Genomic DNA, 24,355 nt, shown 5'->3' with positions numbered 1-24,355 from the left:
AATCCAGCATCTCCTTGGTGTACTGTATCAGTCTATTCGTCTGATCTCTTGCGAAGAGGCCGCAAAGTAGTTGCTATCGGAGAGATCTATATTTATTGTATGCGTGTGGTGCAACGCTGTCGAACAATATGTCATCTCAAAGTCAGGTTCCCTATATTGAAAAACTGTGCAGACAATCAAAGCAAAAAAAGACTTGCTCGGTTGAAGCATCGCGTTGGTTTTGAGCAGTTGCCATGTTGGTGAGGTAATCCGTTGCGACGATAGCAAAGTAAGTATGACGGAATGCGCAGAAGAGGTGTAGTCAAATCGTCCTCGAAGACTCCTAAAGTCGGGCCTGTTCCGAATACAAAACACAACAACTTGATGAACTTCAGAGGAAGCAAAACAATAAAGCATGGCGGTTGACTTCATTATACACGCCAAACTGTTTCAGCATCGAGCGAGCGCAATGAGCTGACATAACAATCTTTAAGAGGGAACGTTGTGGCTCGCAAGTTCCAGAGACTGACGCTTTGTTCCTGTTATAGTAGGGGTTGCAACGTATAGTGCGGTGATGCCGGTGGAAAAAGTGTATCATCATGACCACTATGCAGCAGCGCAAGGTCTTTAAGGTATTTATACTTGGTACGCACAGCCTTGCCGAGGCAGCGTTAAATGTCCTTACACCAGTGAAATTTTAATGAGTAGCTTGCAAAGTAGTTTGTGTGTTTGTGACGAGGAGCTCCTTCAGCTGGAACCTGGAAAGCTCAGTAACCGCGACAGCTCTCCTGAGAGGAATAGCAGGGTGGTGAGCGGCTAGATCGAGGACACAACCTCCTCAATCCTGGCGATGACTACGTTGGAGGGCAACAGTGAGGGAGGTGTCGACCCCGACACCAGGAAGTGTGGTCAGCTTGACATTCAAAGTGATTCTGACGACCCCAGAGTGATTGTGATTCGTAATAGTGATTTGTGATTCGCAGAGCCACTGGCTGCCCCGGCGGTTCGTCAGCAAGTAAATTTCCAGCTGTTTATACCGGCCAATGCGACCGTAATGGAGTTCGCAGGGAACAGGAGCCGGCACTTCCTGCTGCTGCCTACAGATAGTATAGTGGCGGCCGCTGCCGCAAAGCTGTCAAGAAGCACGCGCCCGTCGGTTCGCACAAGCCGCCTGCACTGCACCTGCTCTTCAACCTTGTTAGCTGCAGAATGCTGTAGTATTGATGCTGGTGTCCAGCGCTTGGACGCGCCAGGTGTACCTCTGAAAGACGGAGTTGTGATACTGGTAAGGCCACCGCTACTATGTAGGGGGCCCTAATACGGGGCAAGAGATGGTTATGCAGTCGCGACAGCAGGGCTTCGCCATCCTGAGAACGGTGAGTGGTCAACGTTACCTTGGGCCCGACGAATCATGAGCAGGGATAAGGACCATTTGTCGGTCTTAGCCAGCGTAGAGGCAATCGGAGAGAACTTGTGGATCCCCAGGTTGCCCATGCCTGCGCCACTGTATAGACCGTCTTGCTGCTGTTGTCTGACTGGAGTCAGGGATACCAGAGGCAGGGCGTAGAACAGGATTGATGTTGCAGTTGCCTGGTTCAGCCATTGTACCCACTAGATGGTGTAGTCCTGTACATGGTACTGCAACTTGCTCACCGCCCCCTGGACTCACGAGGCCTTGTGGAGATGGCCTTGGGAGCCAGTATCTAGGTGAAACGGTGGCCTATCGTGAGCCCAGCTTATGTGATCTGGCGCCTCTGAGGGATTGTGGGGTTGAAGAACAACAGCCACTTTACCTAGCGGTCTGCTGGAAAGAGAATAAGAACATCACCTCCACCTTGGCCGGTTACACAGAGGCCAGTGCAGTCGGTAAAAGAGATGACCGCCTGTAGGGCACGCTACAGCGATATGGGTGGGAGCGAGAAATCCTTGTTGCTTGCACCCACAGCTCATCGTCGTCTGCATGTGTGGATCAGTGGACTTGACAAGCGAAAGTCGGCAGGCCTTGCTCTCAGCCCCAACTCTTGTGGAGTTGCAGACGTGATGGTCGCTCAGCGCCTGTCCCGCAAGCACCCGGAAGGTTTCGCGCCCCGGAGAAGCAGAGACGATCTTTCGAAGGCAGCATTTTATGTCATGACAGTCCAACGCGGCTCCGTCCACCACGTTCGGCTGCCAGTTAAACTCACTCAGCACGTACAGCAGCAGTAGCATGACGACGTCACCGTTATACATCTCGTCTAGCAGGGAGGTACAACGCCCGCGATAGAGCCGGCGGTGCAGGGGTAGTGTCTGAAACCAGTAGCCTCCTCAGCAAAGAGTTGATGCTGAGCGGAAATCCACTCAAGTCGGAGAAATGCCACCCTTCCCATCGCCTTGTAGGCAGAACAGGTGAGGCAGACAGGCCTGCACGACGAGGGCGGGCAGGCAGGTCTCCGCAAGTTCAGGATATGAACCATCACCAACGTCAGTAAAAGAGCAGGTTGAGCACAGGCCCTTCGCATGTTTCTGAAGCTCCCCAGGAGCCGTTCCAGCTTGTGCTCTTCAAAGTTGCCTAGTATCTGGCGTGTGCCAATTGGAAGCCAAAGCCTACCTCGCTTATGCTGCGTAATCGCTCGTGGCCGTCCAGGCTCGTCGACAATCTGGCATCAAATGTGCGCTTGTCTCTCGCTGTCACACCCCATCCTGCCTTGCGCACCTATTGCCGAGTTAAATCCTATCCGCGCACGACTCCTGACACGTGTCAGTGTCCTCTACCAACCGCTTCGGCACGAGGATGAAGGAAGGGGCGCGGGTCCGTGCGCGCTTTGAGAGAGGAGCGTACCTGCCCTCTCATGAGCAGCGTGTGGTGCGGGCCATCGGGAGGGCGGTACCTGTATATTCTGCACAAGGTATGTGCCTTTTATGTGTTTAATGTTAGCGGCGTTTAGATTTCAGACATTGAAACACAAAAGAATGCCAAGAAATTACTTTTTTTTTCTTGGCTTCTTTTTGTGCACGTATGGTGGCCTCATATCGCACAAGCGTCATCCAGACACCTTCTATCATTCCAGCTAGTGAGGCTCGATGCTCTCTTCTAGGCTGCCAGCGTGGGAGTTCTGCAATGCTGCCAAAAATTTGAACACAATCAAAATCACTATAGTGTTGGCTGCCGTGGAATTCGCGTAGCGGACTGCGGTCGCGAAGAAATCACTCTGTGGGAACGTGCTGGCTAAGTACTCAAGATATTTTGATGAATATGTGTGTCAACACACCAAACATCCCGCAGAAAATCATGTACGGAGTTCTTCATGGTGGACGTACAAAATAATTAAAGCAGTAGTCATGAAAGTAGGCGATGAAGGAAAACATAGATACTTTTTGCTATCGTATGCGATCGACCTCACAATATATGACGTTAGCAAGAAGTACAATATGAATAATTTTCACCACAAATAATTGTGGATTCAGATTCCTAAGAAAAAATGCCAAAAGACACATATATTCCTCCATTTTAGTTACGTAGAAAGATTATAGGTGTTTCTGTTTTCAAAGTGTTTTTAAGTTCTTTGAAGGGAAGACTTTCACGCCAAACTGCCGCTTTTCAGCAAGAAATGCCTAAAAAGCGGCACTGTCTGTTAGTGCTCGTTTCTTGAACTCCAGGTGGATTTTGTTGAAAAAAGCTTAGAGTTGGCATAAACTTAAATTCGTCACTTAGATATGCCAAAACATCTAGAGTTCTGATTTTGAAGGGCTCGCTCACAGCACACGATGTATTTAGTATGCTTGCTGAGCATGACACAACATTGCAATTTTACACGCTTGTAGACAGCGCTAATACATCGTTTATATTAGAAAATTTTGATTTATTGCTTATTGATTTTTCAGTTTGTGAATACGAAACAGCGCCTATGGACGTACAAAATAAGTAAGCCAGTACGCATCCGCTGCCAGAACAATCAAGTGCGTTTTATAACGGCGGAGCACGTTGTTTACAACAGAACCTTTGTGTACAACGGAAGAAGGTAAGGTTATTCTGCTTCTTAGCGGCATATGTGCGTCCTATTTATTGTTTTATTTCTCAGGGAAAGCATTGTCCTACAGGGGCAATTTCACACACAACACAGGAATTGGATGGATGTGAGCAATGCAGGTACAGTCAATATGTTTAGTGCTTCTCCTAAGTATTTAAGAAAATTCGAGGGTTATAGTTTGAGCGATTGCTTCATCCACCAGCGAGATTTCTAATTTGTTGTATTTACGAGAAGCGGAGTTATTTATTCCCTTTTATGAATGAACCTGGGTAGTCTACAGACTGGTCAAGGACCACTTGCTGAATTATTCATTTTCATACGCTCCGGTTATTATAATAACACAACAACCCTTAAGCTGATCACTTATGTATGTTGTCATTTTAATGGTTTTCGACAGACGAAAGTATAGATTATTTTACTTACAGTACTGTGCAAATATATAGTGAAAAATTGACTTGTGTCTGTCTAGTTGTCTCATTTTTTCATTTCTGCACATTATACCGTTCATGAGGATTATTTCTTGCTCCAGTTTCACGCTCTAATTTCGATAACCAAAGTTAATTGAATTCTGAATTTGCATCTTTCTCAACACCAGTTAGTACAAAAAGTCTACACTAAAAGCCTGAGCGACTTTGAATATGCCCAGTCGTTCTGACTTTTTGTTACATTTTATTCCATACACGGTATACTTATCTATTCATTAGGGCGAAAACTGAGATGCCTCATCAAACGCGAAAATAGACTGGCTTCGCGTGTCGGCGTTCAACTTTGGCGCCGTCAACACGAGTGATACAAAAAAATCATAGCATGATGACGCCCCCATATGGCGTCAGCAATAACGTCACAGATCACCAATATTTGTGACGTCATATCGCAACGTCATCAAGTGACATTACTGCTTGGTCAAAGACGGGCCGATCTCGGAGGCAGTGCGAAGAATGCCGACAATCGTGGATGCGTTGCAAAACCACGTTCGTCGCAGAAACCTTCGGAGTGGGGGCGGGGTAAGTTCAATACATCGACTTAGAAGAGTAAGAACAAGGTGAAATTCACCTCCGAGTCAACAGAGGTGGAAGCATGAGGCACCCTGCGAGTTTTTTTTTTTTTTGATGCCCCCAGGGCCAAACGCAATACAGATGGGACTGGTCATAAAAAAAATGCAATATTGAAAAAAGCAATAGAATTTCAAATACAAGCATCATTTTTCTGGGTTATACAGTTACACCTAATCTGATATTTAGTAGCGAAAGGAAATAGACGGTAGTACAGAGAAATCCAACCGCATTTTTTTTTATATTTTCGAAAGCGTGAAACCAAGGTGATAAAGAAGAAGAGCAAAAAGACGATCCGATTTTGAAGCAGACGTCGTGCAAAGCCTCCACAGTGTGGCGCCGGCCTCTTGGAACTTATGAAAAAGCGGCCTTTGTGTTAATCGGCTTACTGACCGCTGGGGGAGAGAAAGCCATGTATCTTATGTATTTGATGCTAAACAAAGCAAATTAATTCAGTAGTGGGGTAGGCAGTGAAAGTTAATTATGTTATAATAACCAAAGCAAATAGGTGAGCACTTATTAATTAGATAATTTAATGAAATTGCCATTAGTTGCAGTCAATGTGTGATAGGCAATTAGCGAACGTTGGTTGTCGATATAAAGTGTACGGTACTATAGTCATACGGACCGTATGACATTCGCCATTGAGTCACCTTACTCTATCCCATAACAGAGCGAATGAGTTTTTACCATTACGATGATACTGATAGATGTAAGGGATCTGCGCCTGATATCTTTATTGCATATTTATGTTTCAGATTTGGAACCGATATTTCTCTGCAGAGAAACATTGATATATATGACTAATAATGCATCATGTGGCGTCGTGAAGATCGACCCAGCAGGAAGTATGTTTCCCTTTTTCTCCTGTTCCAATATACACTAATTTCAATATTTTGAAAAACGCCCCGCCGTCTGCTTACATTACTGCTAGTTGCTATCTTGAAATATTTTATTTTTTTCCTAATGTTGGACAACGAATGTTTCCAATGTTAGGCCAAATGGTAATATTGGCAAAAAAAAGACGACCTTCATATACCCTATGACATATCATGATCAGCTTTAAAGGGCTTACTACAAATTTCATCAGTTATTCCAAAAAAAAAACCCTGTTGTGAATGCATTGTTTTTTAGAGAGCTATCTTGGCCTACAAGGCGGTTTGCTAAGATTTTGCAAAGGTACTCATAGAAAACCCTGCCCAGAGATGTTATTGTCATTTAGTAGCAGTGAGTATTGTTTACTTTGAAATTAGCAGGATCAATCAATTGCTTTGGTAATCCGCCTCTATAATTTTTCTGGGCTGCCCTCTGCTGTTTTGGTAGGGGTTTGGTAGGGGCCGGGAGAACCGGTATTGTCAGAAGCAAAGCCTCCGAGATGAGGAGATGTTCTGCGACTTTTCCGCTAGGGGAGTGCACATGCGCCGGGGTGTCGTGGAACGCGAAGAGGGACGCTACGCGCGTCGTATCTTCCTAGCCTGGCCGTTAATTCTCACAGGGCGAGCGGGGAACGCGGTCGATAGGCGGGCGAGAGGGGGTAGCTTGGGAGAGGAGATAGAAGCGGAGGGGGCGCGCATGCGCTCGAGCTCATCGCGGCGTTGCACAGGAGAGGATTTCGGCATGTCTAGCCAGCGTTTCAGAGGAAGAGTGGAAAGGGGGAGGGGAGAGGGAAAGTGGAGAGGGGTGGGGAAAGGGTGAATGGAGAGGAGGTGTGTGGAGAGGGTATGCGCATGCGCAGTAAGGGTGGCCACGCCGCACACCACCACCACCGGATTGAGCTCCGCCTTAAGATACTTCGCATCTAAAGTTCCTGTGCGCATAAACACCATTGTTCTCTTAAGGGAACCTCCTGGAAAGAAAGGCTTAAGATTTGCTTTGGAACGCCTGCACATCTGCGTGGCAACAGAAGGAGCTCCACTCACAACTGAAGAAATTTTCATATGCTGGGTGAACGAAAGAAGGGGGAATTAAAGGGTTCGCTTTTCCCTGATGTGTCTTGGGACCCGTTGTTGAGCAAGTCAAATGCATTTTGTATTCTACATCAGGAGTGATACAGAATAAAGAAGAGATTTTGAGAGATTGTAGGAATAGTTACTATATTATGTTGCATTAACAATCGTTGTTGTCAGCGCAAAAACGCCAAAATTCGCTCTTCTGACTCTTCTGAATTTCTTTGTGCTGATCAAAGTGGACGATTGGGCCAGTAGGTGATTCATGATCGACTTTGTGCTTGCTGTAGTGCAAAGTTGAAAGAGACTGCGCCTACAGAACATGAAAGGAGAGCTTCAGGAGAACTTCCAGCCCATTAGAGTAACCTATTGGTGTATCTGCGCCAACAGGATTCAAGACAATCACCTCAAGCATATGAATCAGTCGACCGTGAGAAAAAAAGGGAAAAAAAAGAAAGAGAAAGAAGAAATGCAATTAGGATAGATGAGTGCCTTTTTTAGCGGGATAGACGGCAGATCTAGATATTGTTACACAACACGTCAGTCGTATATGTTCTACTCTAAATTCATTCCTAACAAAAAACTAACCAAGTTCACATTTTCCGGTGTACAAGATCATCTTTTAATGACTGTATCATTTTTGCACACCCCCTTAGACGGCGCCAAGCTTGCGGTGGCAGCCACATTTCAATAAGAACTAAATGAAAACAAATAAAAACTATGTTTAACTTCCTTTTTTTTACTCTCATTCCTAGCGTTCCCAAACTTATCCAGTTCTAATTTGAGGTAACGCAAGGAGCAAACGAGCATCACCCAAGTGGTACACCAAAGCAAATTCGGTTTATTATGCAACCACAATATCCTGTTCGCACCCAAACATAATGGTTCCCGCTAGCAGAAAAAAAAAAAAAAAAACTCGGAAAGCAGCATGCTGCTCCAATATCCCACCTGTACGGCAGCGCAAGAAACTAAACAAACAAACAAATAAAAACGCGATTCTCTTCATGCATCGTGGGCGCGTCTTTTCCGCTAGGGGAGTGCACATGCGCGGGGGTGTCGTCAAAAAGGCGGATTGCAGTGTCCCAAGTAAACATTCGAGATTCTGACGGCGCACGCTCACAGTGGAATAAAGAATTGTATTGCTGACAGTTGATGCCCTCAAATGTATAACAACCGGGTACAGCGTACAAGCTTGGAATATTCAGTGCACGTTTGAAGGCGAACATTATCAGACAAAGTACAAAGAAACCACCGACAACGTTTCTAACTAGCAAATTACAATTTTTACTTCAGTGTACTACACATGTGAAAAAAAAAACAGCGCACCATAGACTAATGCTTTTGCTCCATAACACCCTAGCCAACGAACAAAGCCATTTGCTAGAACTCGTGTGTCTGCACATGCTCGATAACTCATATGTGAAAATACGAGATCAAACGACTCCTCGTAGAGCACCCATTCTGCGAGATATTGGGGTTAAACATCATTGAAACCATGTTTAGAAAGCTAAGTATATATGCTACCACTTTTATGGTTCGAATCACTCAGTCTCTCTCAGACCCAGATCGAGCCGTCAGTCTGAATCTGCGTGAGTCCGGCTGAGTAATATTTTGGGGAGTCTGGGTCCGAGCCAGTCCAGTTGAGCGAAACTTTAGTCAGTCTGAGTTTGAGGGAGTCCGGTTGTCGAAAACTTTGGTGAGCCTGAGCCTGAGTGAGCTGTAAGAGCGAAATGTATTTGTAGAATGAGTCTGCGTCACTTGCACATTTTTACAGCGAAAGCTGTTATGAGATCATTTCACCGGCCGTTTATGGCGCCGTAGTTGTCCGCCGCCGCCGCCGCCGGTGTCCGTAACCAGTATCGCTCGAAATAAGAAAAAAAAACTAAATAAGAAATAAATTCCAGGATGGAACGAGGTTCGAACCTGGGTCCTCTGCGTGGGAGCCCAGTATTCAACCTCTGAGCCATGCCGGTGCTTGAAACTGCTTTGCTAAAAGGTCCTATACAGGCTTCATGTCGGGAAGGAACCACATTAGCATATGCAATATAGCGTGGTAGAAGAGTAAAATAAGCACCAAGCGTAGCACAACGCGAATTCTGTAACCAGGCGTCACACAATGCGAATTGCGCAACGAGCAGTTTGTTGAATGCTTCCAACCCATTACAAAGGACCCTGCCATAATTCTTCATCATCAGGCACAGCATCAACAAAGTGCGCATAATGCCTTACATGGGTTTAGCAGGTACCAACGCTCTCCGTAGAATGAAAAAAATGGCAGAGTGCCTGCTGGCCTACTTCTCAAAAATTACAATTATTTATAGCGTAGTGGGTTCCTCGCAAGTGCACTTGGATTGGTTGCCAAGGAAGCCCATAAGCGCATGATACACTTCCTCTGGGTCTCAGTAAAATTACAATGATTTATCGCGTAGTGGGTTCTTCGCAAGGGCACTTGTATTGGTTGCCAAGGAAGCCCATAAGCGTATGATTCATTTCCTCGGGGTCTCAGTAAAGTTCTTCGCTCCCCCCCCCCCCGTCTCTTTCCCACGTCAACGTATGTTATACAGCATGACGGGAGAGGGAAATAGCGACCGGGCGTCACCCAATGCAAATTACATACCTGGTGGGCCGTTTAAAGATTCCAACCCATTACAAAGGGCTGAGCCATAATTCTTCATCGTCATCAGTCGTCGCGTGAACAAAGTGCACATAATGCCTTACAGGCGTGTAGCTGGTGCCTCGCTTCTCCGCAGAATGAAGAATAATGGCTTAGTAGTTGCTTACAAACTTCACAAAAATTGTGATTTATGGCGTAGTGGGTACCTTTCTAGTGTACTTCTATTGTAGCCCCAAGAGATCTTAACGGGCTCTAGAAACGCCGCTCTTCCAGCTTTCGCTGTGACTGTGCTGCGGTTTTAGCGCAGGCCTGCGCTCGAAATAAGAAAAAAAACTAAATAAGAAAAAATTCCAGGATGGAACGAGGTTCGAACCTGGGCCCTCTGCGTGGGAGCCCAGTATTCAACCTCTGAACCATTCCGGTGCTTGAAACTGCTTTGCAAAAAGGTCCTATACAGGCTTCATGTCGGGAAGGAACCACATTAGCATATGCAATATAGCGTGGTAGAAGAGTAAAATAAGCACCAAGCGTCGCACAACGCGAATTATGTAACCAGGCGTCATACAATGCGAATTGCGCAACGAGTAGGTTGTTGAATGCTTCCAACCCATTACAAAGAGCTCTGCCATAATTCTTCATCGTCATCACGCACATCATCAACGAAGTACGCATAATGGCTTACATGCGTTTAGCAGGTACCACGGCTGTCTGTAAAATGACGAAAAATGGCACAGTGCCTACTGCCCTACTTCTCAAAAATTACAATCATTTATAGCGTAGTGGGTTCCTCGCAAGTGCATTTCTGTTGGTTGCCAAGGAAGCCCATAAGGCTCCCATGATCCATTTCCTCAGGGTCTCAATAAAGTCAATTCTCTCTCTCTCTCGCTCTACGTTTCTCCGGTTAAAGTGTGTTATAAAGCGTGGTGGGACAGTCAAATAACGACCGGGCGTCACACAACATGCATTACGTAACTAGTGGGTCGTTTAAAGCTTCCAACCCATTACAAAGGGCGCAACCATAATTATTCATCGTCATCAACCGCCGCATCAACAAACTGCACATAATCGCTTACATATGGTACCTCGCTTCTTCGCAGAACAACGAATAATGTCGCGCTGGGTGCTTCCAAACTTCCCAAAAATTACGCTTTGTGGCGTAGTGGGTACGTTGCTAATATAATATACCTGTATTAGTAGCCACACGAGAGTTTATAACGCGCTCTAGAAAAGCCGCTCTTCCAGCTTTCGCTGTGACTGTGCTGCGCTTTCCGCGCAGGCCTGGCGTTTTTTTGCCTTCGAAGAATAAATGCTACAGCAACAAATTGTAATGTCACACGACGAACGGCAAGCAGCTCGAAACTTACAGCGCGCTGCTCAAGCAGAAATGACGCACGGAACGAACACACAAACGATGAGCGCGAACTAACTGTCACATTTGTAACTTATTTCTGCGTGAGCACCGCGCTCCTTGCGCAAAAGCGGCCGCTGCAGTGAGCCAAGTGACCTTCGTGCTCTTAACGCAAGACGTACAAACCACCGCGATCACGAGATAAGCGCACGCACAAGCGACCACACCCTGTAGACGCGGGCGCTCGTCCCAACGGCGACGACCTTTCAAGAGCGCTGTTCTACGGTCTTCGAGCCCTTCACGCCATCTCGCTAGTGATAACGAAAACACACTGTAACGCCGATCTCTGAGTACCGCCACCAGCAAATGGTGTATATAAATAGCTCGCCGTCAGCATTGTGAAGAACGTACCATCTGTGGCCGAATCGTTTCGCGCTGCGCGCTGCGGAGCGAGGGGTCGTAAGTACGATTCCCGGTGACGGAACTTTTTCTTTTGGCTTTTTTTTTCTTTGCCCACTGTTAGTCTTCATATTTTACGGCATCATTTCCGTGACAGAAATACGTCAGTGGACCCGTGGTGGGCCCCGGCATAAAACACTTTCGTGTTAAAAACACGTATTGTCGTAGAGCTGAATGCAGTTCCCCGAGACACTACACACCGCAGGTTATCACCCTGTTCGAAGGTCCTTGGTATAGCATACTGTTTCACGAGGCACCCGTGTGCGGAGCTACCTCATCGTGAATCAGTGAAGGTTGACCTTGCTCTCAGTAGGTCACCAGTCAATTTTCATTCCTTTAGTTGTGCATTGCGAGCCTTGTATAATGCCAAAGACACATGCGTTTTGCCTACATTTTTATGCAAGTAGTGTGAAAGAAATATAGCGTTGTCGTGCCTAAGGTTCTCAATGTAGTGAGTCAACGATTGATGTTCTGCGCGGCAGCTAGAGGCTTTCAGCTCATACATCTTTAAGGTATGAGGCCATGTGTCCGACAAAATTTTTAGAAAGTGATAAGAACTAGAGACTATTAGTCTACATTATAAAGCACACCTTTCTAGCACATGTGAGCATTATAAAGCAAGTCGTACTTTCTTTTATTTTTCATAACTGAAAATTTCATTAAAAAAGGGCCTTACGCGAACAATCCTAGCTCAAATTAAAGATCACATAAAAGAAGCTTTGTTCAGTGCAGTTAACCCAAACAAATGACATCAGATGCATAATAAATACAAATTGATTAAATAACCAAAAATTATGCATAAACACTAGGGGCACCTTAGTATAACAGGCTGCCATATTGAATCTTGTGGCACGATTTTGCTTATTAAATTTCATTGCACGCCTACTAATGTGATAAGGAAGTGTGCTATCTTTCAATCAAATATCTTTTTTAACAAAAAATCTCACTATCTCTCCGTAAAGGGAACCCTTAGATTTCTGTAAATGTTTTGTTTTCTTCATCACTGTTCATGAACCTTCCATTCGAGGTTTCCTGATATTGTTACTCGCCATATATGACTTTAAGCTCAGGGTAACGTTTCCCCTTGAGTATAACGGCCTTGTTGTCCGTAAAGTATGAAGTTAATGGCTCTTGCTGCAAAGGCTGCAGCTTTTAGGTTTAGAATGCGGTGTGAACGTGCCCGTTTCGATTCGGCTTCATGAGCCGGCCGCTCCGCATCGGCTGGGGCACTGGTTATGCGTACGCGACGCCGGGGGACAGGCCTCGTTGATAAGCTGCTTCGCATCTAAGTGTAGCTTGAATGATTTATGGCGTACTGGGTACCTTTTACGAATGACGATGATTTATGGCGTAGTGAGTACTTTGCATGATTTATGGCGTAGTGCGCACCTTGCATGATTTATGGCGTAGTGGGTACCTTGCATGATTTATGGCGTAGTGGGTACTTTGCATGATTTATACTAGAGCACGCGCTGCAGTGGAGCGAGCGCTCTACTCCACGTCCATATGTCAGGCAAACATTCCTTTCTGCACACCATGCGTGAGCTCTCCTCTCGTGAAACACTTCATTCTCTTCTTTCTTCCGTATATCTAATCGCACGCGGGGCACTGGCTACGCCGACGGGACGCCATAGGGCCAGGCCTCATTCATAAGCTGCTTCGCATCTCAAAGTTATGACTGTTCGCATACGGAAAAAAAAACAAAAAAATATCAGTTCTGAGAAAATCAACAACAAAGATTTGAAACAGGTGAAGCGCTTACACAAGGTGATCAGGAGCGCTAAAACACTCGATATTTGTAGCTCTTTCCATCGTTGACCTTGCTCTCGTCTGCCTTTGCTCGAGCAGTGACTCGCCATTTTTCTTTCTAGCTCGCTCTGCAGCATCAGTGCTCTGACAGGAGGCTTTCGCGATGCGGTGCCAAGCATTTGTGAGGCCAGCTTTTCCAGTGTAAAGGCCAGGCTCGATATGCCGACTTGCTTGAAAATATGAAATGTGCTGTTGCCATTATCGAAACGACACACAGTGTCATACAAAGCATATTTGATGATTGACAGGCACATACGTGTCCTCGAGCTTAAAGAACACGTGTACGACGTTGCGCGTCAACCTGGTGAGAAGTTTAACTATTACGATAAAAAATGATGTGTTGACAATGCTATTAGAGCCTTATGATATGTTCGCACTTGATGTAAGATCGTTAAATAACCAACAAAATATGACGTCTCAAGCTAATACTATGATGCACACAAAACTGGCACCATCAGTTTCGGTTTCGTAGATGACGGGTGGTCAAACATTTTTTCTTGTATCTTCTGAAAGAAAGTACGTACACAGAAATTTATGTAGCAAAAGATGGGTGATAAATCGCACATCTACCATAACCAAAAACCAAAAAATGACGTTCTGAAAAAAAATTTGCTTTTTCCACTTGACTTCATACTTTATTCCTTTACATCCCGAGTTATTTTTAAAAAATCGTATCCAAAATGCCAATTTGTTTGGTGTGATTGCATCGGCAAATTGAATAAATGCCGGAAATACGCTAGCAATTATGCATTTATTTGTATAACCTTCATAAGCGTTTGTTAAGTTCTAGACACAGTTAGCTTCTTCACTACACTGTGATCGTCCCAGGCAGTACATTTGTGGCCTGTGAGAATGATGACTACACAAACACACACACACACACACGCACACACTGGCGCGCACGCTCACACACGGATACACACATGCACAAAAACACACACGCACCCACATATACCGGGTGTCCCAGCTAACTTGTGCCAAGGGTTAAAAGATACAATATTAGAGGCTGGCGAGTAAAATAAGTTGCATATTGCTGATACCCACCTTGCAAACTACAGAATATGTTTTGTTTTGTAATGAATTAATTTCATCATTAGGATTACTTAACTCAATTGCTGAATATTGACTTTCGACAAGAAATGGTATTTGCAAAGTTGGAGAGTGTCTACGCAAACCCCCATTGCATTATTTGCAATAAAGAAAGTCTCACGTGTACAATTTTCCAAGCTGCAAAGAAAGTGGGACTAGCGCGTATACACATACAAAGACACACACACACACACACACATATATATATATATATATATATATATATATATATATATATATATATATATATATATATATATATATATATATATATATATATATATATATATATACATACCTTCTCCCTCTAAAGGGGATCATGAGGCGATGCGAAGCAGAGATTCAGAGGGGGAGTGGAGAGAAGGTGTATGAAGAGGGCTTACGCTTGCGCAGTAAGGGTGGTCACGCCGCACACCCCTATCACCGGATTGAACTCCGCCATAAGATGCTTCGCATCAATATATGCTAAGTGTGATAGACGTACTGTGGCTTAGACGCCATGGTTTTATTCTATTGCACGCGCACTTCTTCCTCGTGGGCTTCTCCTGCCATGGCTTCATGTGTCACACGATCCCCCGCCCCCCCCCCCCCCGAAGGAGTGCGCGGACTACAAAAAGAAAAGTGAACGAGGAATCTTGTACGAGAAAAATAGGCCAATAGTTCCATGTCCTCAATGAGTTCAGTTACCTCCCCAAAACTTTAGGACACGGTTCAGCAGTCTGGTAATGTCCGGCACAGCTCTGGTGGGCGAGGCTGGGTGTTCCACAGCAGATGACATAGGCTTCCCCGGCGCCTGGACGCTGATGAAAACACAGCTTGAGCTCCAGTGAAAAGCGAACACGGCTAGGAGACCTTATAGCATCGGCAGGGCAAATGTCGTAGGCTTTGGTGTCTTTATCGTGGCTTATACACATTGTGTGCCTCTTGTTTGCGTGTTCGTTGACCGAAGATCGTGGGGCGTTGTCTGTGTTCTTGACAAGAACATGGAATGGTTTTTCGCTTATTTCGTCGTTTTCTGTGGCTTTGTTGCAGTTGCCTTGATCTGTGGTGCGGAATACTTCCTTACGACGCTGCTAACACAAAGGTGCCTGAGATGATGAACTTGTCGTTGGTTTAGGTTGTCTCTTTCCTGGCGACCTTCTTTACGCCGCAAGTGTGCTTTAGATGTAGTTTCAGTTCGTCGTTGCCAATGTTGAAGCGTGCGTTGTAGTCGCTTCATTTCGTCGACTTGCTTGCGCTGGTCTCGCTGATGAGGCAGCCCTTTGGGAACATAACTCAGATTTTCTTCGGAATTTGATGTGCTCTCCAGTGGGTAGCTGGCGCACGGTGGGCTGTTGTGTTGCTTATCAGGCAGTGAAGGCTTGGTCAATGGTGAATTCGTGTCACCTTGCGAAACTACCGAGCTAGGTTCTCCTGAAGCATCAACTCCGGCGGAAGGGCAGTGGCTTGGCAAGGTACTTTCCGGATACTTTATCTGGTCTGTCACGTACGTAGCGACCTCGTGAGAATTACAAGCACAAGAAGAGCCACTTGACGTAAAACCAGGTGGTGGGCCACGTAAGCAAGACGAGAGGTTAAGCAAGTCGGGTAGTTGAATATTGACTCCATTTTTGTAGCGGAGTGGAGAGGTAGGAGAAGGCGATCATTGCGCAGATGGGAAATCTGGTGGAAGGTCGGGCCTTGTGTTAAAACGTCTTGGGTGACTTTCACTCAGCTAATGCTTTCGTTTGTCTTGTGGGAATTGCCAATGTATGCTCGGTGTTCGAATTTGCGCTAACCATCATGAACATAAAGACTGCTTGTGAAAATTACGACTAAGTGCGATTGTCTACAGATAATGCGTTATAAGCAAGTCTTCACTGTTGCCTTTAAATCGGGTGACCATCTCTTTGATTTTTGTCCACGACTCATTGTTTTCGAAGATGTACCTGAGATAAAATCGGAAGTCCTCACTACTGACGTATGCGTTGAAGTTGGTGACCACGTCCCGTTCCGACCACGATGCAGCGGTAGGGTGGAGCTCGAAAACGTGGAAGCAGTCTTGTACGGGTCCATTGTCCGCTGATCCTTGTGTACTTGGAGATGTCAAGGTCCGCCGATGATGCCGCCATGAAGGTGGTCGGTGTGTACTGCTAGAATGTGCTTCGGTGGTCTATGTATGGTCATGGCCTCTTGCTAAGAACTTCGTTGATGTGCAACTGATGAAGTGGCTGCCAGGTCTCCATCCTGTCGACTTGTGTGACGCTAGATGTGGTAGACGTGCTGTGGCTCAGAGGCCATAGTGTTATTCTTTTGCACGCGCACTTCTTGCTTGTCCAGTTCTCCTGTCATGTGTCATATATATATATATATATATATATATATATATATATATATATATATATATATACATATATATATATATATATATGCTGTAGGTCACCGCCCTAGGCTTGCGGGCCCCCATTCAATGAAGGGAGACTAAGCCCTGGCGGGACGTAACCGTTTGCAAAAATGTGTCGTTAGCTGAGTGGTAACTTCTATGACATATCGGCAGAATTTCTCGCTAATGACAGCTATGGCAGCTCCGATTCCTACAAGCGCATGTACGTTAACGTCACCTACAAGTAGTTCAGTTTCGTTTGGGGGACAGCAATTAAGCCTTGAAATTTTCGACGACAAGGCAGTTCTTGCCACCGGAACGACGCCTGTCAGTTTTCCCCTCGGAGTGGGAGGGTGGCGACGTAACATTGGAAAAACTAATCTATGAAGAGGACAAGGCGAACGGTTTGAGTCGAACGGTCGGTCACTGGCCGCTAGGTCCGGAGGAGAATTCGCAGGAACGCGATATCGAGATTGAACAGGCATGTGGTTGAAGGCTCCTGTTCTGTCAGGAAAACAGAACCTGTGATGGTGACACTGGTGATATAATAGACCTGGGATGCCATATGATAAGTATATGGACTGATTGTCAGGTGTGCTCTGTGGGCTGATGGCAGCAGCACTGATGGCTGAGTAAGGAACGGTAACCGGACGTGCAGCTGGTGGCGGCGTATAAACATTGCGAGTTGCTTGGTATGTGGCAGGAGACGGTTAAGTGCGTGGCAGAGCAGCAACGGCAGCGTACGCCAGTGTTGTAGTAACATGCGGTTGAGTATGAGTACGTGGTAACGCGTCGGCAACTTAGGTTCCATGAGGTGACGAAGAGAAGGCGACCAGGGCGCCATCGGCTTAGATGTTCTTGGGATTATAGATAGCTGCCGCGTGACGTCTTCGAGAATGAACCGCTTTATAAGTGGCATTCAAGCGGAGTAGTCGGCAGTGTCTCGGCGAAAGTGCGAAGATGAAATAACCGCTGTTTCTTGAGCAGTGCAGCATGTGGAAGCGCGCTGCCTGAGCAGCTTATCGTAGTTGTGGCAGAGCTGAATCACGTCCGTGGCCGTCTGGGGACTATGCCCAGCAAGCATCTGGAATGCACTTGGTAACACACCTCCTGCTAAGATATAGCGAAGGAGTGATTAGGAACTTGGCTTCCAAAGGCATTAGAGAGTTTTAGAATTGGGGCCCAAGTGAGTGGGTCCCCAAGCTGCGTTGGGTAGGCTGCTCTTGTGTCCGCAGGAGCAGCAAAGTTTGAGAGTTGGCTCAAACGCACGCGGCGCAGGGTGAAGAGCACGGGGCGCCACATGTGCGGAAATTAAACTTATGCGAGGCGCGGGCAGTACTGCGTTGTGGCCCACGTTGCGTATGCGTCATCTCGCAGGTCACCCAATACACCTTTGGGACCCACGCCAGCTTTGGATTTTTGTGTCTTGGGTCAACGCGAACGCGAGCCCAAGAATGGCTTGGGTTCTGCGAACGTACCCTGGCGGATCGCAAACTTCTTGGGTCCCCGAGCTCCCTAGCTCCCCAATGCTAAACCTCTCTATTGTAGATGCATCAAAAGTGGTTGCTCGCTAGGTTAGCTTTCGTACCAGCGGTTCTGTAGCGGACCTGTAGCCAAAGGTAGTTCACACATAATCGGCATCGTAATAGCCGGTTCGCAGGAGCATTGCATTTTCATTTAGCCCGCTCATGCCGCCTCAAAGCGCAATCAGTACCGGCCAAATCATCCGCTTGGAGTGCGCTCTGCGACCATCCTTCTCGAGCGAGAAAAGATGGCAAATGGGATACACCCCCGCCTGTCACCAGCGGATATGCACTCTGGAACGCGACTCCCTCCTAGCTATTGTCGCCTTCGCATCATAATCATCACCATCATGATCATCATCAGCCCGACTACGCCTACTAAAGGGCAAAGGCCTCTTTAATGCTCCGTCGATCAACCAGGTTCTGTGCTTGCTGCTGCCACATTATACCTGCAAACTTCTTAATCTCACCTGCCCACCTCGCCCTATAACCTGTCCATGTACAATTCTTCTTCTTGATTTCAACTAATATGTCCTTAACACCGTCTGTTCCCTGACCCACACTATTCTCTGCCTCTCTGCCTTGGCATAACAACCACTAAATACAAATGGAATGCGTGATTTGGCAGCTGTGGTCTCATTTATTGAGGCGAAAGCCTTATATGCCTCATAAAACGAGAACATTCGCCGTCGACGTCGGGGTCCCGCGGCATCGGCGTCAACACAACTGATGCAAAAACAGGACCACGGGATGACGTCACTACATGTCGTCATCATGACGTCACATATCATTTAAGCTTGTGGCATCATCACGACGTAATTGTGACGACATTAGGACGTCTAATATTATGGTGTAACACAATCACGCCATCACACGCAATCGTCGCTTGGTCAAAGCTAGCCCGATCATGGAGGCAGTGAAAAACTTGCTGATGTGCAGGAAGCTTGCAATACCTCTGAACCTGGAGGCTGTGCAACACCACGATAGGTGCAGCAAGCTTTCTGAGGTGGTCAGGGGAGGATCAGTACATCCACTGAAAAGAAAAAAGAAAAATATGGCTTTCGCCTTTCAGCCGTCTTAGGCAAGTGCATAAGCAACCCTGTGGGTCTTGATATCGATAGCAATTATAAGGACACCATCGGCTCGCTTTTGCCCTCGCCGTTGCCGTCATGTCCCGTATATGTATATCATCATCATCGTGAGCCTCTCTACGCCGACTGCAGGGCAAAGGCTTGCCTCTCCCATGTTTCTCCAATCAACGTGGTCATGCGATTTCTGCTGCCACGTTATGCCCGCAAACTTCTTAATCTCATCTGCCTACCTAACTTTCTGTCTCCTCATCGCGCGTTTGCCTTCTCTTGGAATCCAGTCAGTTTCTCTTACTGACCAGCGGTTACCTTGACTGCGCTCTACACGCCCTGCTTATGTCCACTTATTTTTCTTCAGTTCGACTAACATGTCCTTAACACCCGTTTGGTCCCTGACCCACTCTGCTCTCCTTGTCCCTTAATGTTACACCTGCCATTTTCATTTCCATTGCTCGCTGCGTCGTCCTCAGTTTCAGATGAACCCTCTTTGTAAGCCTCCAGGTTTCTGCTCCGTAGGTGAGTAGCGGTAAGATACAGCTGTTATATATCTTTCTCTTGAGTGATAGTGGTAAACTACCACTCATGATTTCTGAGTGCTTGCTCAATGTGTTCCAGCCCAACTTTATTCACCTAGTTACTTCAGTCTCATGGTTCACCTCCGCGGTTACTACCTGTCCTAAGTAGACGTATTTCTTTACCACTTCCAGTGCCTCACTACCTATCGCAAAGCGCTGTTCTCTTCCGAGGTGTTGCACATTACGTTAGGTTTCGGCATATTAATTTTCAGACCAACCGTTATGTTTTGCTTGTCCAATTTGGTAATCAAGATTTGCAATTCGTCTCCTCAGTCACTCAGCAATGCTATGTCATCAGCAAATTGCAGGTCACTAACGTATTCTCCTTTAACTCGAATCCCTAACTCTTCCCAATCTAGGGCTCTGGCAATCTTTTGTAAGCACGCGGTGAAGAGCATTGGGGAGCTGTTGTTTCCCTAAATTACACCATTCTGTAATCAGATTTTATCGCTTTTTTGATGAGGACTATGATGGCTGTGGAACCGCAGTAGATTCCTTCTAGTGTGTTTATATAAGTTCGTTGACGCCCTGATTCTGCAGTGACTGCATTACTATTGATACCTCGATCGAATCAAATGCCTTCTCGTAATTTATGAAGCCTATACATAGAGGTTGGCTATATTCCGCACATGCCGCTATGATCTGATTGATAGTGTGAATGTGAAATATTGTCCAGTAGCCTCTACAAAATCCTCCTTGGTTCTTTAGTTGATTGAATTCTACCATTGTCTTACTTCTATTAGCAACTATCTTTGTAAACAGCTTGTTGACAACGGACAGTAAGCTGATCGGCATTAATTTTTCAAGTTCCTGACGTCCCTTTTCTTATGAATTAACATGATATAAGCATTCTTCTAAGTTTCTGGTACCCTCGCCGTTAACAGACATTTCGTATACATGGTGGCCAGTTTGTCCAACACAATGTCTCCACCGTCTTTCAAATGATCTGATGTTGCCTGATCCTCACCAGCGGCTCTGCCTCTTTGCATTCCCTTCTAAGGCTTTCTTTACTTCCTTATGCCCTTACGTGTGAGATATCCACTTCCTCTGACCTACTACTACGTACATTATGGTCCTGGTTGTCCCGGCCACTATACAGATCTCTGTAAACACATGAGCTACTTTAACTATCTCATCCATATTCTTTGTGACTTTACCTTCCTTGTCCCTAACTGCATGTATCTGGTTTTCGCCTGTGCACAGCTTCCTCTTCACCGCCCTGAGGTCGCGCCCGTTTAGAGCATGCTCAATTCTCTCCCTCCATGTTATATCATCTTGCGTAGGCTACTTTACGCCTATTGAATAACTTCGAAAGTTCTACCAGTTCTATTGTGTCTCTTGTTTTTCATCAGCATCGCCGACATAGATTTCGAGCATTTATCTCGCCGCGGTATTGGCTCATATCAACATTACTAAGCTACGAATGTTTAACAGCATAATAAATAAAATATGGAAGAATAATTACGTTTCAGAAGGCAGAAAAAACGCGAACGAGTACATTCGGTAGAGGGTGGCGTTGAATGAGGAGACAGCTATGTAATATCTAATAATTGCTGTTGTTTTACGCGCCAGCACCAGAGTATCAATACAGTGAACTCTCATTTTTACGAACGTCAGTTTAACGAATATTTCAGGACAACAAACTTTTAGAAAGTCCCCGGCAGTTTTCCTATGCATTCTATGTAAAAACATTTCAGTTAAACGAATTTCTGAATAGTGAATATTTTGATTGAATGAAGTTGATCCGTGGACCCCTGTTCATTTTTCAATCAATTCAACAAAGTTTTGCGCTCTGCAGCACTGGCGTAGCAGATGTGCGCCGCCCTCATATCGCCCATTCATCAGCGGCGGTGCAACATCGCTTGTGTATGCAGCACCGCAGAGGCAAAGTGACCGTGCGGGAGATGAAACAAAAAGACAGGTGCGCATCAGTTCATTTTTTTTTGTGTGTCTCATCGGTATTGTTTGTCTACATCGTTTCGGGTAACAACATCGCTGTTCGTGCCCCGTGCGCCCACTTTCCTATGGGATCGACAAAATGGAAGGGGCTGTCTCACTCAGAAAAACTCAAAATCCTTCAGCGTCTGGACACATTCGAATATATTAGAAAGTTGCGAGACGTCGTGTCACAGCAACGAGCTGCGCCAGAAGCAGTGCAGAGAAACTTTGGCTCTCTACACAGCTTTGTCTCGTCTTCCGCTTTAAGGGCTCCGGGTCAAATGAAAATTACTGAACTCTGTTATATATAAATTGCATTTCACACTTTTGACTCGATATCTGCTGTGCCCAATGGTGTTCCATTATCTAGTGAAAATTCAGTTTATTAAACTTCCAGTTAAGTGAACTACATTCCTTGGGTCCCTTGAAGTTCCTTCAAATGACACTTTAATCTATGAGGAATGCCTAAGTAGGGGCTCCCGTGTGATTACGACCACATGGAGTTATTTATTGTATACAAAAATATAAATACCATGTACTCTTGCACTTCGTCACCATCGAAGTGCGGCCTAGTGGCCGGAATGTCGAAACCGCATCTTTTACATCTATGTACGGGTTTTTCACATGGAATATATGTATTAGGCATAATAGGTGATATAGTGATTTCCTTCGGTTTCCTCGCTCTCATTCCTTAAAATTTCTGCGTTCCTTCCGACTAATCAACACTGAAAACTACGTGGATCTATAATTTTTGCGTTGTATTATTTCCTTTCTTTTCTAGATGGAACAACCTATTATGAGCTCCGTGTCCAGAATGCTTACGTTTCAACCGTCCCTGACCGACGCTGTGGGAGGCACTTCAATCGTGCCGCTGGTACTGGTATATTTACTTACAGTCCAGAGTGTCAGCACCTAATTAGGCCACGCAAGTGAATGCATAACAACGTCATCCGGCCAGCACCCTACTGACTAGTTACATCTTTTTCTGACTAACAACAATTATAGTGCCATCTTCTTTTGTTTTTCATACGTTGGTTTCATACAATAAAATTAAAAAGCGTTCTTTTCTTGTCGGTCACATTCATTGTCCTTTGAGGCAGGTGTAGTATACGATAGCATGTGAGTTTGTCGGGACAATACTTTCTTGCATGAGCTGTGCTTTCGTTACTGTGCCGGCCTTGTCGATGTATTCTGGCCACAGTGATAGTACAGTGGTTAAGGCGCTTGGGTTTTGACCATATGGTCCCTGGTTCGATGCCGGCCGCGGCGGTCGCATTTTGATGGAGACGAAATGTTAAAGACCCGTGTACGTAGCTGCACGTGCACATTACGGTACCCCAGCTGGAAGAAGTTTCCGGAGCCCGAAGCCACAGCGTGCATTGTAATCATGTCGGCGTTTTGGGGCGTAACACCCCAGCTATTATTATTATTATTATTGTGCACGTGGTCTCGCGAGCGTGGGCGGCCTCAATATACACTCTAATCCAAAAACAGCCATAACAAGGGCAACTGCCGCTGTTAGTCCTAAATACCAACATTTACTCCCTAAGAAGACCAAGAAGCACAAACGGGCAGACGTGTCTCAAAAACTGGGGAGCAACAGCTTATTCTCCACTGTGAAAGGGAGCAACGAAAACACGAACGCGAGCGTTTGATCTCGACACGCAACTTTTGTTACCCTGCAGCGGGCAGCAGCCAAATGTGAACACGCCCACATGTCTGTCCACACACCATATATTCTTGCTCGGCACTGCAGCGCACAAAAGTAATTAATGACGTCAGCATCCGATGATAACAAGTCCGTAGCCATGTCGGGTGTTCAACTACACTTTATGTATATCTCTGCGTGCCCTTTATGTAAACGTCCATATATCCATCTGCAAAATTTCAAGCTTTCGGAGATAGGGGGTTGAGCCCTGCCCCTCTGGCTGACCATACGCAGCACGTCGACCCGAAACACAAGCAACTCCTCGTTTACAGGTGCCGCAATACGCGTTCCCAACTTTTTGCGTAAGAGATGAGAGCTCTTCGTAGCAAACACACACAGGAGCAGCACCGGAAATGTCTTCAAAAGCGGATGAAACACACAGTCCGTCATTTCAATGTAGCTTAATGCCTATAGACACATCGGCACAGGCGCTGCACACGTGGCTCCAGCAGTGGATGCGGCGTGCATTTTAGTAAACAATAAACAATTTATTCAACTAAGAACTACAAAGGATGCGCGAAAACAGACACTTATGAGAGAAGCAGCACGTCAACGCTAATACATTATCGAGTGTCAGTTTTCATAAACGTGGTTTCTTCTTAAAAAACAATGGGGAATACAGTATGAGAAGCCTTTTTATGTACACTAAAAAAAAGGACTGGCGGTTTTTAACACGAAAGTGTTTTATGCAGGGGTCCACCAAGTACTTCCGTTACCGGATATGACGTTCACATAATGGACGCCTATGGGTGAGACAGAAAAAAACCAAGAAAAAGTCACAGTTTCGCCACAACGGCGAAGCAATGAATGCGATAGCAATAAATTGGAATGTAACGCGAAGAACGGAAAGCAGCTCGA

At 45.8% G+C, this 24,355-nt stretch overlaps 1 protein-coding gene across 2 annotated transcripts in view; it reads left to right on the top strand.

Moving 5' to 3' along the window:
- LOC119372163 (uncharacterized) overlaps nt 1-22,846 on the top strand; it is a 28,144-nt gene extending 5,298 nt beyond the window's left edge. For both annotated transcript variants that reach the window (XM_037642624.1, XM_049419821.1), the window contains exons 2-5: nt 3,841-3,977; nt 4,038-4,105; nt 5,797-5,886; nt 22,571-22,846. In XM_037642624.1, coding sequence (XP_037498552.1) covers nt 3,841-3,977; nt 4,038-4,105; nt 5,797-5,886; nt 22,571-22,722 — 447 coding nt within the window. In that variant the 3' untranslated portion in view covers nt 22,723-22,846. The remainder of the gene's footprint in view (nt 1-3,840; nt 3,978-4,037; nt 4,106-5,796; nt 5,887-22,570) is intronic.
- Nucleotides 22,847-24,355: the final 1,509 nt, after the last annotated feature.

The sequence above is a fragment of the Rhipicephalus sanguineus genome, chromosome 10 (genome assembly GCF_013339695.2).
Source record: "Rhipicephalus sanguineus isolate Rsan-2018 chromosome 10, BIME_Rsan_1.4, whole genome shotgun sequence".
NCBI classification, from domain to species: domain Eukaryota; kingdom Metazoa; phylum Arthropoda; class Arachnida; order Ixodida; family Ixodidae; genus Rhipicephalus; species Rhipicephalus sanguineus.
This window is presented reverse-complemented; position numbering and strand designations above follow the sequence as displayed.